Here is a 15,699-nt window from a genome sequence, read left to right as displayed (position 1 = left end):
TATTCTTAGAAAGTCGTACTGGTCTGTCTAGCACAGACAAAAAAGCTATCTGAAAAGGCTTTCTAAAATCAAGAAAAATTTAATCAAGGAGGTTTCTAACCATAACTTGTTTACATCAGTTATATTTTTTTTTAATAAAATGGGCTTAAAAGCTTAGCCTCAAAGCTGTTGTCAGCTTTCTGTGTGGAATAATGACAGCTGTTATTCCAACACAATTCTTCAAATCTGTTTACCGTTTTGAGGGAATTCCAGTCCTTTTGGTTGATTACATGCAACAAAACTTGGTATTCAGAGAACACTGGGAGATTCAGGCATGTCATAGCAGTTGCTGAATTAGAGAGAGCACTCAACAAAGCTTAACTTATTTAGGAGCCATCAGTCTATTGTATATCTAATAAAAATCAAAAAGCTTTAGAGAATCTGCCTGCTGTTCTGCTCTCATTCCCCAGAGCAGAGGAGCATATATAAATCTCAGGGCCACGGATCTCTTAGCCACCAAGACCTAAGGTCTTGTTCTGCTACTCACCTGTTGTCCACAAATGTCCTGCAAAACCAGGCTTTTGTTTCTTGCTGTGCAGTATGTGCTGACCCACTTCTTAAGCAAAATCAACCCTGGACTTAAGGTAAAGAAAATAGAAGTAGTTGGTGACAACAAATTTACTGCCAAACCAAGAAACCCTTTTAATTGCAACTCACACTTATTAATATTTCCCCCTTTTAACAGTGTATTTTCTCTGTATTTCTGAATTGATTTATTTTACAAATTCTTATTGTTACTATAAATTGATGGTAAAGTTCTGCAGAATTAAATACCTTTTTAATAGCCAGATTTCTGCTCCTATATAACTTTGCAAAATACTGCTTTCCTGTTTGCTGTTTAAGAGCGTCATCTGTTTCAGGTTTTGAGGTGGTTCAGGCAGTGTGCTTGATGTACCATGCTGGGGACTTCTGTGCCTCTGTTTTACATGCTCTGGCAAGCAGCAGGGACTGCCCAGAAATTTTTTTAGGAGGAATAAATGCCTCTATGTAGCAGTGCATTATAGAAATCATTATGCTACAGGGGTTTTATCAGCCTGGCTTCTCTGTGTCTGAAGACTTCAGCAAGACCACTTACTCCTTTGGGAGTTTAATGTGCATGTACAGGAAAGTAGAGAACATTTCATCCAGCTGCTCAAAAATTGTAATGAAAAATATGAGAGTAGGAAGAGAGAAGAAAATAAGTTGTAACAGGTAACACTGTATTAAGAGATCAAATTATTAAAGAAGGAACATTATTGCACTATAATTTTGTCCCATTTATAATATTTTGAATCTTGGCAGTACTAAGACTTCCTGACTACCAGAAACAAAAGCTGTGCAGCAGGATGTACTGAGCAGCAGAGTGAACTTTCTGTGAGAGGAAGAGCCTGTGCTGTCATCTTTCTTAGTAGCGTGGAATACAGTGATAACGTTCCTGCCACAAAAACCCTGAGTGAAATATTACTCATAGCAGAAGTGGTATCTTGATATAATATCTTCGTGCAGTCAATTACCTGCTAAGTTAGCAGGTTTCATCCATATAAAACTTAGATTGATGTTTACAAGTCTAAGAGGTTTCCTTTGCTTGAGGTATTTTATTTTATTTCCTTTCATTTAGATACTGTTGTTGGAAACTCACTACATCCTAGGTATGAGTAAGCATTGTACAAAAATATTGAGCCTCTAGAGGGGCTGCTGTGCATCTTGCTTTTGTTACTGTTGGTGTGGCAAGGCTGAAAAGAAGCAATGTGAAGAGGCAGTACATGACAGAAATACTGTGCCTTACACAGACTGAGCCTTTAGGTGTGAGAGGGAGCAAACAAGGGAAGATTCAGCACATTTTTTTACCAGGAGTAGCCCTACTTTGAGCCTTTTTTCCTTTGAGTATGACTTTCAGACATAGGTAAGCTACTACTCCTATCGGCAAAAGTAGTGGAAAACCCTTGCAGTCTGCAGTCATTGCACTACAGTAGAATCAGATTTCAGGTTTTCCTGTGTAAGTCTGATTTCAAATCACTCATCAGGATTGAATCACATAGGTGAACATGGGTTATGGGTCTTCATGTTATATAGAAACTTCATTTATGGTACGAAACAAATTCTGCCTCTCTCTGCTCCTTTGAAAATGCCTATGAAATTCTCATATTCTTTAGCAAATGAGGTTTCCACCAACTTTTTTTGTACCTCAGCATGATACCATGCTGCTTTAGCATCTGCATATCTAGAAGAGAAAACTAGAAGAGAAGGATTTGATGTAAATGCTTCTGTGCGTGCATAACCATGCTGGTGTTTCTATAAAAATTCTGTCAACCCCTGTAGGAAACTGTTTTCTAAAAATAGTGAAAGAATAAAGGCTGAATCCAAGATTAATTGCTTACTGCTTTAAAGCTGTGATATCCTAGAAACTTACTTCATTGAATACACTTTTAGTGTCTAAGTTAATTACTATCATTTTAGGTAAGGCTGCAGGCTAAGCTGCCATTTTTTCCAGTTCACTGTTTTGATGATTTCTTTCAGCCTTGACGTTCTTTGGCCCTTTGAGTTACATTTGTATTACTAAAACATAAAGTGTGTAACATAGCATGATGCCTGTGTGTTTCTGAAAGTAAAACTCTTAAATACTTAAAAGCATACGATAAACAGCAGTAAACTTAACCATATTTGGAAGAACAAAGCTTTAATTTAAATTATGTTGAACTGTTTTGTAATCAGGTAGATAAATTATATTCTAAAATAAAACAAAGTATTTCTTTCATTTAATGAGTTTCCAGTTGTTTGAATCTTTTTAATATGAATAGGGTTTTTACCACCTCTAGCTCACTCTAAGAATAGGGTGTAGCTTTTTAGTTGAATGATGAGTTGATTTGAACTCTTACGGCATTTTTCCTTCTTCTCTTTCACCTTCATTAGGGCAAAACATTGTTTATTTCAGTTTTATGTCATAGGTTATATTTTCTATATATTGGTCTTCTTGCTTCTCTCTGGACTGCAGCAACTGGTCCTTGTCCTGTGCTGACTAAAGATAGATACAGTATTTCAGCTCAAGCATTAGCCATGTCAGACAATGGGAAGGGATTTACACATCTCATTTTTATCAGCTGTTCTGACTACGAGGAGCCTTTATTGGAGACTTCAGTTGAACAGAAGACATGTGAAAATGCATCAACATCACGTTTTCACATCTGGTGCTAAACGTAGTTTTTGTGGGTGGAGGAATGGTAAGGGCACAGGCTACATTTAGCTGTTGACTTTGGATCTTTTTTTTGTTTGCTGGTATTTCTTTTTTGCAGTCAATGTTAGATCAAAGTTGTGTTCTCTTAACAGCCTCACTGTGGATTGGTCACATAGGTTTGCACTAAGAATAGCTGTAGTTCTTTGTTAAGGCAGTGGGATTTGTGATTTCTTTTGGTTTTTTTGGAAATTCAAACTGCAAAATGGAGGCTTACATTGGCTGGCTATTTCGTCTTTTTTGTTTGTTTGGGTTTTTTTTTGTGAGACCATACTGAACACATAACTATAGTATCAGGTATTTAAGATGGTTTTTAAGATGGTTGATGACCTTTATACTTTCATTGTCACCATTTTCAGTGCAGAAGAGAGAAGTTGTTTAGCTATAAATGTCAGGTTACACTGTTCAGAGCATTACATCTTGAAAAAAATTGTTGACCTAGATGAGAGGGGGCTGTGGCTATAAAACTTAGTGGCAAACATGACATAAGGATTTTGATCCTCTCGGCGGTATTCAAGTTTTTCTTCCTTAGTCAAGCTAGTGTTTCTTGAAGAATCATATAACTTCAAGAAAACTGAAAACCAGCAAATACATGAGTTTGTTCCCTGCTTGTAACAAGTGCCTAGCTATCTTTCAAATTAATAGAATTTTAAGTTTTTATTTAAGGAAAAGATTTTTGTCTTTTTTTTTTTTTTAACTATCATGTAAATTACCAGGAGAATACTTTGCCATAGTCCCAGGCTATTTGTGTTGTTTCTTATCCCTGACATTTTGATTCACTACTAAATTTATACTTTGCATGTTTAAGTACTGGTAAGACATGAAAGTTGTAGAGTTAAAACTGTAGTCAGTGCTTCAAAGCTCCTATGGTAATTGTTCTTAGGTACGTATTCCTTTACTATGGCTCTCGAGACAACTATTTAATAGACAACATTTGAATAATACAAATGTGCGGTTGGTAAAAATGGATTAGGGTTTCAGGGTGGTACCAATGGGTGATATTTAATATTGAATGACATGTATTAAGACAAATGCTTTTATATATAATTTATTTGGCATTGTAAATGCATTTATCTTGTGAGATACAGACTCCCTGTTGCCACATGAAGTATTCTGGAAAGGTTCGGAGTAAATAAATAATAAAACCACTTTGATATACAATCTAACAATATTAAATATTAAGACTTTCACATGATTGATTTTAATACTTAATTAACTTATTTAAAGTCCAATGTAACTCTGTTTTTGTATTAGAGATCAGACAGGAAGAAGTTAAAATGCAGGAAATGTTATTAAATGGGACAAAATTAATTGCATTTCATGACCATCAGACTCGTTGGCTGTTAACCTGTCCATCAGTGGCATGATCTTGTTTGTTTTGTTCTGGAACCCAGCTGATGTTAATGTTAATCTGCTCTACCATGTCAGACCATTTTTTATGTTTGCATCATTCTATTTTAATGATACATAATCTGATACATTCTATAAAAGAAAACAGACTTGCTTTATCCTATCCAAAGTTAGTCCAATTGTGCACTTTTCTTCTGACTTAGTAAGTGTTTTTCCCTAGGCATGTTTTTTCAGTGGGTGGTGGCAACCTGTGGAAGTGGCTGAGTAGGAATCTTAGCTGGTTTTGAGTTGCTCTGTGTGTGTGGGAGGGTTGTTTGGGTTGGTGGAGTTTTTTGGCGGTTTTTCCCTTGGAGGCGCTGGGACTAGTATCTTCTATATTTAAATAGAGATGGTGGTAGTAAAGAGCTCAAGTGATGGAGAGGAGAAGATCACAGTGCTGTGAGATAAATGGTCTCTGTGGCCTAAGTAAAAATCACTCCTAGAGCAAAGAAGAAAGCAGTGAAAATTATAGATAAGAACAGGTTTTTCAAAAATACCTATTAAGGAGTGTCCTGGCAAAATATCCAGCTTGAAACAGATCAAATGGTCCTCGTGTCCTCATTTTCCAAAGTTCATATTCAGGACTGTCTTCTACTCAGCCCTCTAGTTAGCATACTTTTTCTTTTTTTAATTCTTGGTTCAGGATGAATAACTTAATTTGGCCAGCATAAGAAAAAAACCATGATCTGGGACTGCTTCTCGATGATTTGGAAGACATCTGTGCTTCATTGCTTTAAATAAACACAATGCATGTTTATTCTCCTAATATTTAATTTCTTACTGACTTTAAAATGTTTTCCCATTCTGGAAAATCCCCACTTTAGTGTTCTAACATGCTTGATTACTTCATAAACCACAAATGAGGGGCAGAGTTGTAAACCCTCATAACATGATGCTGTCAAACATAACAAAACATGCATAAGACCATTACCACATCAGACACTTGCTTTAAGTGAGGTCGTTTTAATCAATTTGACTTCACAGGGCAGCTAATTTATCACTTAGCTAAACAAGTATTTCCTCTACTTGTCATCAATTTAAGTAATTAAAATGGTAAACTTTGGATATGGCATGAAATAAAGGCCCAAAGACAATTTGGAGAGGTGGTTGATGCAGTCTAATAGAATGAGTGCAAAGTATTATTTAAATACTTTGGTATGCTTCAGTAGTTTTCAGAAATGTGATATTCAGGTAGCTTTGCTGGTACTGATGGAAACTGATTTTTTATTTTTAGCATATCCAAAATTCAGCAGCATTGTTCAGCTTTGTCCTCAGAGTTTAGTGGGTTCTGATTTTTCTTTCTTCAGGCATAAAATGTTTTGTTCTGTTGCTTGATTGTTTAGAAGAGGATGTCAGAGAGCAAGAGTGGAGCAAGTGCTGCAACTTGGGCAGTTCTTCAGCCCTCATCCTGAGTACCTCCCCAGGCCTGCAGTTCCTCTTCTTACATTTTACCATGGGGAGAAGGGAAGTGAGGAAAAATGGGCGTTGTACAAGCTTTGCCTATTTCTGTTTCACCTACTCAGTTACACGTTCAAAATACCCTTGCTGAAAGTGATTATATTTTCTAATTTTGCCCAAACAATATGAATACACTTCACTTCTTAAGCATTAATTTTGATATTTTGGTGTGTTTTGTGCTTTGAGTAAATAATTTTTCAAGGTCTGCATAAACAGTGATGATTAAGGGAAACATTTTAGGTGGGTTTAGATTTTTTAGATTGAACTAAACTGCTTATTTGAATACTGAATACTTTTATTCAGTATCTGTGTCAAGTGAAGACATTAGTGAATGTCTTATGACATGAAATAAGGTACATATTCATGTTCAACTGTGCTATGTTTTGTTTATGAAATACTGTTTTATCAACATTTTTGAGATAAGGTTAGTCTTACCACTTGTACTTGTAATAGTGAATAGTCTCACTGCCAAACAAATGCAACAAATTTTGTTTCTATTTTGAACTTTCCATCTTCTTAATGAACATCAATTATAATAATTTTATTATATGAACATTTATTATGATCTTATTACAGATGAATCTTCTGCCTTGTACAGTTCTGTGTACCTGTTTTTGCAATGTTTCACCCAGCTCTGGTCCAAAAGTAATGGGTGCTTCACTGGCAGTACAGCTAATGATAGAAACAGATCTCAGTTAGACTTTCATCTTTGTCTTGTATTTCTATCTAGCTAGAGATGACTTCTACATATTAGCTGAAGTGTGGCTGAATTGAGGCTGTTGTCATGGACAGTCTGGAGAAGAAGTGGTTTTTTTTTTTGAATGTTTTAAATGTAATTTTGTTTAAGCATTCCAAATTCACAGGTTTGTATACAGGCAGAATGGCGATACTAATGAAGGCATGATTATATAAGACTGCTTTATGGCTAAAGGTGGTAGAAATCACATAATGTGTTAGAGTAGCTAATAGGGAAGGCAAAATATTTGTAAACTCTTGGGTGAATAAACCTTCTCACATCTAAAAAAGAAGCAAGCAACTTCCAAGTAAGTACTAAGTACTCACTAAGAGTAAATACCCAGTGAGAAAAAGGAGAGTTCTCTGAGTTACAATGGGTATGGTAAATCAGACTATCTAATGCAGCAAGTAGTTTATATCTGCTGTGTAGAAAGAGGTTGTTAGGCAGATGTCAGTAAACATCAGTTAAGTTTTTCCTGATGAAAATAACTTGGTATTCTATCACCTATGGAATACAGAGGAGGCCGTGGGAGAGGAGATGATGTGCTATAAGCAGGTACCTCCACAGAACCCTTTTCATATCTGGCGGAGTTCTGTGTTGGAGTCCGTGAACCTGTCTCTCGAGGGATTTTTGGTCTCTGTTGAGAACAGATGTGCTGACAAGCTGCCTTCACTGACAGGCAGACTGGATTCACCCCACGTGTGTTGCTCAGTGAGGAGCAAACCTGTGGCACTGTCCTTAGTGGCACATGAGGGCTCCTCCTGTTACTTATGGTCAGTAGCCAAAGAGTCTCTATGCCTGCCTTTTCCTTGAGCTCATGAGTGGATTCATGTTTCTGCTAATTTCAATGACTAGATGAATGTTTCATACATGGTCTTAATTATTTTCTCATGTATATTACAGAATAGTTGAACTCCTAGTAGTGGTTGAGTTCTTTAGCCCTTCAACTTTGGAGGTTAAAAAAAAGTACAAATAGATGCTTTCACTGAGATGTTAGGGTTAGCCAGAATCAAGTCTTATAATCCAGTAATTGAATTTCAGGGGTTTATAACATTTTTATTGTTTCACACTGAGAATGGTTTTAAATTGTATCTTATTTAATATGAACAATATGTTATAGGCCATTACAAATCAACCACAAACTTGTGAAGAATTAATCTGTCTGAGTAAGATCCCAAGTGTAATTGTAATTGTTTAATAGTTCCCTTTGCTCTTTATTAGAAGAGCAGAAAAGAACTTCAGTATAAAACTGCGAAGAAAATTGCTTGGACTAAGGAATGAAGACTAATAGGTAGTGATACTTTTTAACTCTAACCATATGTATCCATAAACAAACACAAATAACTGATTAAATCACTGTGCAGATATCAAAAGTAAATCTATTCAGCTGTTTAAAGCTGCTCTAACAGTCTGTAAAGTAAATTATGGTGCATATAGATTGTAAAGGTATGGCATTTGGGGAGTATTTAAAAAAAAAAAGGAAGGTGGATATAGAAGAGAAGGACATAGAAGAGCAAACTTACTAGGGCTAAGTTGATACCATGTTATGGATGTAAGACAGTGTAAGTCTGAAACACACTGTGTCATAATTAAATGGTGGCTGCTAAAACTACAATGGCTGGTAAGGTCATTTTGTGCCTGGTTCTCAGTTTGAAAGACACTCGGGTTTCTGCTTTGGTCAGATTGTGTAGCAATCTCTGAAGGAACATAAAAATAAAAAGTTAAACTTAAGCAGCACAGTTTGAAAAAGCTTGTAATTTTAGTGAAGACAAAGTCAACTGATCAGTAGAAAGATATTTACAGCTCTATAGCAAAAGGAACAAGAGCAGCAACTAAAATTCCAGCAGGAAAAAATTACTTCTGCAAAGTTGGTGGGGGGTTTGTTTTCTTTCTTTAAATAAATTATTTTTATTTGTTTAAAATATCAGGTATTTATAAATATTTCTTTATATTTTTGCAGCCATAAGACTACAGATAAATGTTATTTAAGGGGCTAACAAGTTTGTAAATATTTTTCTTCAAGATACCATTCATGCAGTTTTCATTGTTACAGTTTTAAAATTACATAGGAGTCACGTGAGGTATGCATACATTCATAGCACATTTTGTGAGCCTCGTGTAGAGTTGTTCAAGGCAATTCTGTGGTTTAGTGGCGTGTTTTGTTATGACTTTATGATTGTAATAATTTGACATAAAGGTGTACCACTGCTCAAGTGTAAGTCCTACCTTCCCTCAGTTGCTGGCTCCTAGTTCTCAGGACCTTCAGATGCTCTCTTCTAGCTAACCAGAAGTGAGATGGTGTGATCATTTCATCACCACAGTAACACAGGTGCCAGGGCAAAAAGGATAAACCTCTCAGGGAATACAGCTGAGACAGCATACTTTTAAAAACAGCCTGGGTGTACTGGTTTCAAGGAATTCCCTAATAGTGGACCATCTAGGTTTGTTTATTATTTAGGGGTTTTCTGGGTTTTTGATTTTTTTTCCTTATCACTTACTAGGAAAATTAAGAAGGCGTAGACTGTAAAAAGGTCTTAAAAATCCCAGATCCCCTTCATTTATTGACAGTAAACTGAAGGCATAAAGCCTACATGGTCAATGCCATACCTTCTAGGAACCAAAGGAAAAGCATAATTGAGTGATTTCAAATTCGTTAATATGCTAGTCCTGAAAGTGTAGATGCATACCTCTTCCTGTATCTCTTTTTATATTTCTTTCTAAATATAATTTTCTTGCTGTTAGAAAGTTATGATTCTTGTAAACAAAGCAGTTAAAGAAAGTGATATTTAAAACTCATCTGGCAGTCATAGGTAGCGACTTAGCGTCCTTGGGTAAATCAGACCTATTTAGCTGGCTTAGGTTTTTTTGTGTTGTGAGTTAATAAATTGCTGTACAGTGACTAAAATGCAGTCTTGACAAATGTACTCTTGCACCGTTAATGCACTGGAAAGGCTGTTTCTCTTTCTTATGCAATGATCATAACATCGTCTGCTTTTCACCCTTTTATTGGCATCCTCTAATTTGTTGCAGCCAGTATTAGCTTCCAGCACTCCTCAAATGAACTTCTAATATAGTTCTTGTTGAGTTGCTTGATAGTGATGTGAGTGCTGTTCAGGAGCCTGTGGTGATGAGTCTGCATCACCTACTTCCTGAAGTTTCAGTTCTGCCATTATTTCCCTTTTGGCCTTAATTTTTGGAAGATGTCTTTGTAAATGTTCACCAGCTAGTTGATTATCTTTCTTAAAATGCTTCCTTAACATCATCTTTCTAGAAAGCTGTCCTGGTTTAGGAATGGTATTCTCCAGTTAAGTTTTCCCACTGAAACCATTGCATGACACACACAGATCGCTTGCTGACTCCTCCCTTCCCTCCCTCCTCCCTGCAGCGGGATTGAGAGGAGAACTGGAGGCACGAAAGGTAAAGATCACAGGTTGAGATAAGAACAATTTACTGAAACAGCAATAAGGTAAGAAAAATGAACAGTAACAGCAGTGATGCTAATGACAAGAAAAGAAAGAAACAAATGACAAGACAAGAAAACAAATGTTCTTGCTCACTGCAGAAACCCCCACAACAGATAATAACCAACCACTCCCTCCAGATTAGAGCCGGCATTACCCAACCACTCCCTTTGCCATGCCTACTTGACCAAAAAACATTCTTCCCAGAAAAGACTCCCTTCTCCCTGCCCTGGTAGTGACATGACATGGTATAGAAAAACCTCTAGGCCCTGGCCATCCCACCTCCTGGCTACTGCAAAACCAAATTCTTGCCAGAACCAAGGTAAAAATTAATATAAATCTTGATAAAACCAAATTCACCTATCATTCTCTTTTTGTATGTGCGTTGATGTTATATTATACTGGAACTATGATTTCTGAAAAAGAAGTGGTTAAAAAAAGGAAGATTTTCTGGGATGAAACGTCTTGGGTCCAGAAGAATGATGATGATGATGGCCTTTCCTTAGTTTTGCTCTATAATCTTCATCATGCCCAAGAACTAGCATCAGTTCTCCATGGAATCAGACTAAAAGATGTGTAAGGAAAACTAGAAGGAAGGAAAGAGGCTCTTGCCTTGTTTTATAGTCTGTCAAAGCCAGGCTTGGACTTTTACTTGCAGTGTGATATTTGTAGGATCTATAACAATTTGTTTGGAGTCTAAATAATACAACATTTACAAGGTTCAAATGGAAACAGTATTGTTCTGCTAATTAGACAACTAATGATGATGATGTGCCTGGAAAATAAGGGGAGATTTTAAGTACTCTTGTTCTTGACTCATGTGGTTGAAAAATAGTTGAAGGAATACTGAAGTTTTTGTCTCTCTGATTTTTTTTCCTCCAGATAAATAATCATCATTTGGAATTTACTACTGCCAGTATGTTTCATTCTGTGTCTGAGACCAGTCACCCTTTGCAAACAGAAGAACAAGAGATAGGCATTGATCCCTTGCAGAGTTTTTTGAACAAGCCAGGGGAAGGTGAGTTAGTATTTCTGTACTTTCTTTTGAGTTTATACCTTATATAAGTGTGTCATAATAACTGCACCTGTCATAATTTGTTTAATTTAGTCAACGAAGTTGAACAGGACAACTTAAAGAACATTTCATAGAGTATATGAGGAGCACCCTGACACTAATGAAAACCACAAAAAGTCAACTTTCAATTACAGGCAGAAGCATTAGCCAAATGTTTAATGCACTGTCATCCTTTTTTAATCATAAACCAAACACTGACTTCAGCATAAGAATATTGAAATGGAGCATAACTTTATGTTATTTTTTCAAGTATGGACTCTTTACACTGCTTTGGTTTAGCAATCTTTTTTGTTTGTTTGTTTTCCTTTTTTATTACTTTTATTTTCTTTATTTTCTTTTTTCTTTTTTTTCTTTTTTTTTTGTTCTGCAGTAAAGTTCAGTGTGTTATTTTGGATGAAATTATGCAAATAAAAAGTCTGATTTTTTTTTGACTCATCCCCTATGTTCTTATTTGAAAAAATATCTCAAAGCTGAGATAGAATGAATAGGCTCTAAAGATAGAAATTACTACATAACCTGAAACAAATTAGTTAAATGCTGTATTTGGAAGACCCTAATGAATAATGAGAACAAACTGCTTGGATTATGCAATGCCTGTCTGTTTTGCTCATCTTTTCTACTTATTTGCTAGTAGTGACAATGTAGTTGGTTTGAAGAAAGTGATAAGCTTAATGAGAAAGCTCGTCCTTGTCATGAAAACATTCCTCAAGTACTCAGTTATACACAGTGGCACCTTAACTACCTGTAATTTTCCAGTCATTGAACACATGTACCAGGAGGGCAAAATAAAAAATTTATTTTAAATTACAGAGTTGAAACAACTTTGTCACATTTTCTAAGTCCCTCACCCAGATTAACTATGCTATGTGGGTGTATCTGTTTATAAATCCTCTATTTACTAGTGCTTGTTAAAAAGCTATGTCAAGTTCTGCTCAGTCAGGTTTATTACTTCTGTTTAGAAGAAGCTGATGTTTTGCTTCAATATATATAGGTAAAACTTCATTGTCCCTTTGAATTAATTTTTTCACTGTTTCTTCATTGATTTACAAAGCTTCTTCAATGTTTGAAAATGACAATGTACATCATGGCAGAAGTATTTTAAAACCTGACAGTTAAATGGAGTAGCTTTTCTAGGTCAATATGAAGCCATTTTAGCCTGATAAACCGAATGCATTTTTGTACATACTTTAGAAACTTGGAAATAATATTTTTTTTCAATAACCTAAAATAATAACCATTTTCAAGAGGAAAAACAACTTGCTTCTAGCCTACCCTAGTCAAGAAAAAGATAAACATTTTCTTCTGATTTCTATTTGCTCTAAAAAAATTGATAATTCTTTCAGCTCTGTTTCACGAAAAAGCAAAATTTTCACCCTGTTAAAAAAACACTGTAAGTTAATTTTACCCTTCATTGTGCCCAGGAGCGATTAGTTACCTTGACTGAAAAGGTTTCTCATTTTTATCCCAACCTTAACATTTCTATGACATACAAAGTTATTAGGATTGAATTGATGTTTAAAAGTGCCATTAATTCATTTACCCCAAATGTTCATTAACAATGTAAATGTATGCTGATGTTCTATGAGACAAGGAAGTGACTAATGACTCTTCGCACTAACAACACTTAAAATGAATAGAAACTTTAGATAGCTAATCTTGAAGTAATCAAGACCCTCATTCAGCTTGGCATCTCTGTATGCTCTAAAACAGCTGTCAACTGTTAAAAATATATACACAACACACACATACGCACATGCGAGGATAAAGATATGTAAATACATGGTTCCCCAAGTCATAAAGGTTACCAACTATGGTACATTTTTTATGTTCTATCTATGTAAATATTTTATATAAAGCATCCATTTCATCTTCATAGCCTTTTTTTGCTGTGAAACACATAGTGCATTTTAATTTGAAACTTTATATATCCAGAATAGGTTTTTGAAGTTTTAATGTTTCTTTTTAAATAAAGCATGTGTATGCTCTTTAGGCAACAAAGTAGACAGTCATTCCTGTCCATGCAGTCTATCCATCATTGTCTTCACAAAAATATTTCAAGACAAGGTTTTTCATTGCAGCCTCAAGTTTCCGGGGTGATACAGAATCAACTTGGTGAAAATCTCTATCTTAATTTTTTTGTATCATGAATCACAGAAATATGGTGGAGTGGTAGTCCACTGGAGACATTCTGTGCAATATTGTAGAATATCAAGACATCTGAATTGTGTTTTTGAAGCACGGCTGAATGCTTACCTTGGAGGCAAAGTGATAAAAGCCTTCACTGAGATGAGGTGATTGGAAAAAAACACAGCACTGATAAGGGTGCTGAAAAGAAATATTTAGTTGCTGATTTAGTCAGATTTGTAAATCTACATGAAGTGTTGTATTTTTAGCATGTGCAGTTGATACCAAAACTTGATGGAGAATCAGAAGATGTCATGTCCAGCTGGAGTTACGAAATTGTCTCACAGTTTTCATAAAATTAAAGAAATCTCAAAAATACACGGATTGCTCTTAAGTATAGCTGTTTGGAAAACTGCATGCATCGACTACTTTTTGTTCATTTGCTGTCAGCTTGAAAGGGTATATTGGATAGGATTCCAGAAATATGTTAAGTCTAGTAGTACTCAGTGCTTTTATTAAAATTTCAGTGAAGGAATAGAGAGAAAACATGGTTTATTTGGGACAGGACTGTTGACACAGTGGAGAGTAGACAAAAAATTCAAAGCATTCTTGAGATTTTGGAGAAGTGGCCTGAGAAGAATAAGATATGGTTCACTAAGAACAGCTGCAAGGATTAATGTTGCAGATGCTAGGTATGAGACAGTTACCTAGCTGAACAAATGAAAGTAGATCATTACAGATGAGGCAAGTATCATTTGAGAAAGGTCTGGGTGTTGGTAGCTCTCCAGATTTTATGTAACTGATAAACTTTGAATCTTGAGCTATGATGAGCCATGAGAATGTGCTTGTTTGCAAGTTTGAAAAATTCAGAATAAGCCTTTAACTATAAAGATCTTTTTTCTATCCCTTTAAAACTCTTCAAAAAATCTGTTAAGATAGTATTTTTGTCCTTTTCTGATGAATAATTTGACCTGTGTTATTTTCCTTTTATCTTATTTTTCTTTCAAGACACAAAAATGTACATACCATATAAGCGCTCATATATGCTTTTTCAAATAGCATTTTTAAATAGTTGATTAGAAATGTATGGCAGGGATTCTCACTTTTACAATCTAATACTTCAAATGGAGGATTTTAGTTCTTTTAAGAAATTTTAATTTTTGATTGTTTCTTGTGGGTCTGGTTGTATTTTAATTTACAGGCGTCTAGATGTGTGTGAATTATTATGTTTTCTTTTGACTATGGTAGGTTGATGACATCTTGCTGCATTCTCTCTTCTAAGAATCATCATACTTTTATTCACTTTATTCTTAACAATGTTTTTGTGTGATCCCCTCTGAAACAGGGATCTTTCAAAAAGAATGCTCTATCTCCAGCAGAGACTTTGTGAGACCTGAGATTTCAAAAACATTATTGTTGTACCTTCTCCCTGCGTATTGCATCTGACAAACAGTTTTTCTGACTTCCAGTGCTCAAGGTTTCGGTTACATTGAAATGGGATAAGTAGGTTAACTTTCGGACGTACATTTTTACTCCAAGTTACAGTGTCCACCACATTCCAACACAAGTTTTGAAGAGCGTGGTAGGTAGTATTCCCATTTCTTTGATATAATGAGAAAGTTGATCCTCTAAGGAGAGACTGGAAGAATGCATTTAATACTCTTCAATTTAATTTGCTCAATATAACAATTAATACAATTAAGGTCACTTGAAACTATTAACAAATTGGGTAATTTACTTTAACAGTGTCAGTGTGTTCTCACAATTACATTTGCTTTAATTAGTGTACAAGCTATTATTTAATAGCATACTTCACATAGAAAAATGTAATGTGTTCTTTGTTCTTAGTAGAAGAAAAGGGGAGACCTTTAATGGTTCAGAGTGTTTTGGATTTGGAATTTGGCAGGATATATTTCATGTGTAAAGGCTATAGTTGGTGGTGAGGACAGAGAAGGCTGATGTTGCTAGAAGGACAAAGATAACTACTGGAGTGTGTGACTGAAATTAATCCAGTTGAGCCAGAAAAGTTCCCCACCTCATACTCACGATTGCATCCCTTCTGATTCTCAAACCTGCCATGAAAAAATATGAGAAATTATAAGAGAGCATTCATATTTCCATTTTGGCCATATACTGTGTGTGTGTTTCCATTGCTTGTCTTTGGACAATTATGCTGTTCTGGTGTGACCCTCATAGCCCTGATCACTAG

At 35.4% G+C, this 15,699-nt stretch overlaps 1 protein-coding gene across 6 annotated transcripts in view; it reads left to right on the top strand.

Annotated features, from left to right (window-relative positions):
- TBC1D5 (TBC1 domain family member 5) overlaps positions 1–15,699 on the top strand; it is a 318,166-nt gene that overhangs the window by 121,454 nt on the left and 181,013 nt on the right. For all 6 annotated transcript variants that reach the window (XM_053967563.1, XM_053967571.1, XM_053967579.1 and 3 more), the window contains one exon: positions 11,174–11,309. In XM_053967563.1, coding sequence (XP_053823538.1) covers positions 11,210–11,309 — 100 coding nt within the window. In that variant the 5' untranslated portion in view covers positions 11,174–11,209. The remainder of the gene's footprint in view (positions 1–11,173; positions 11,310–15,699) is intronic.

This window comes from Vidua chalybeata, chromosome 1 (genome assembly GCF_026979565.1).
Source record: "Vidua chalybeata isolate OUT-0048 chromosome 1, bVidCha1 merged haplotype, whole genome shotgun sequence".
In the NCBI taxonomy this organism is placed as follows: domain Eukaryota; kingdom Metazoa; phylum Chordata; class Aves; order Passeriformes; family Viduidae; genus Vidua; species Vidua chalybeata.
Note: the sequence above shows the minus strand (reverse complement) of the source record. Positions and strands in the feature narration are given on the sequence as shown.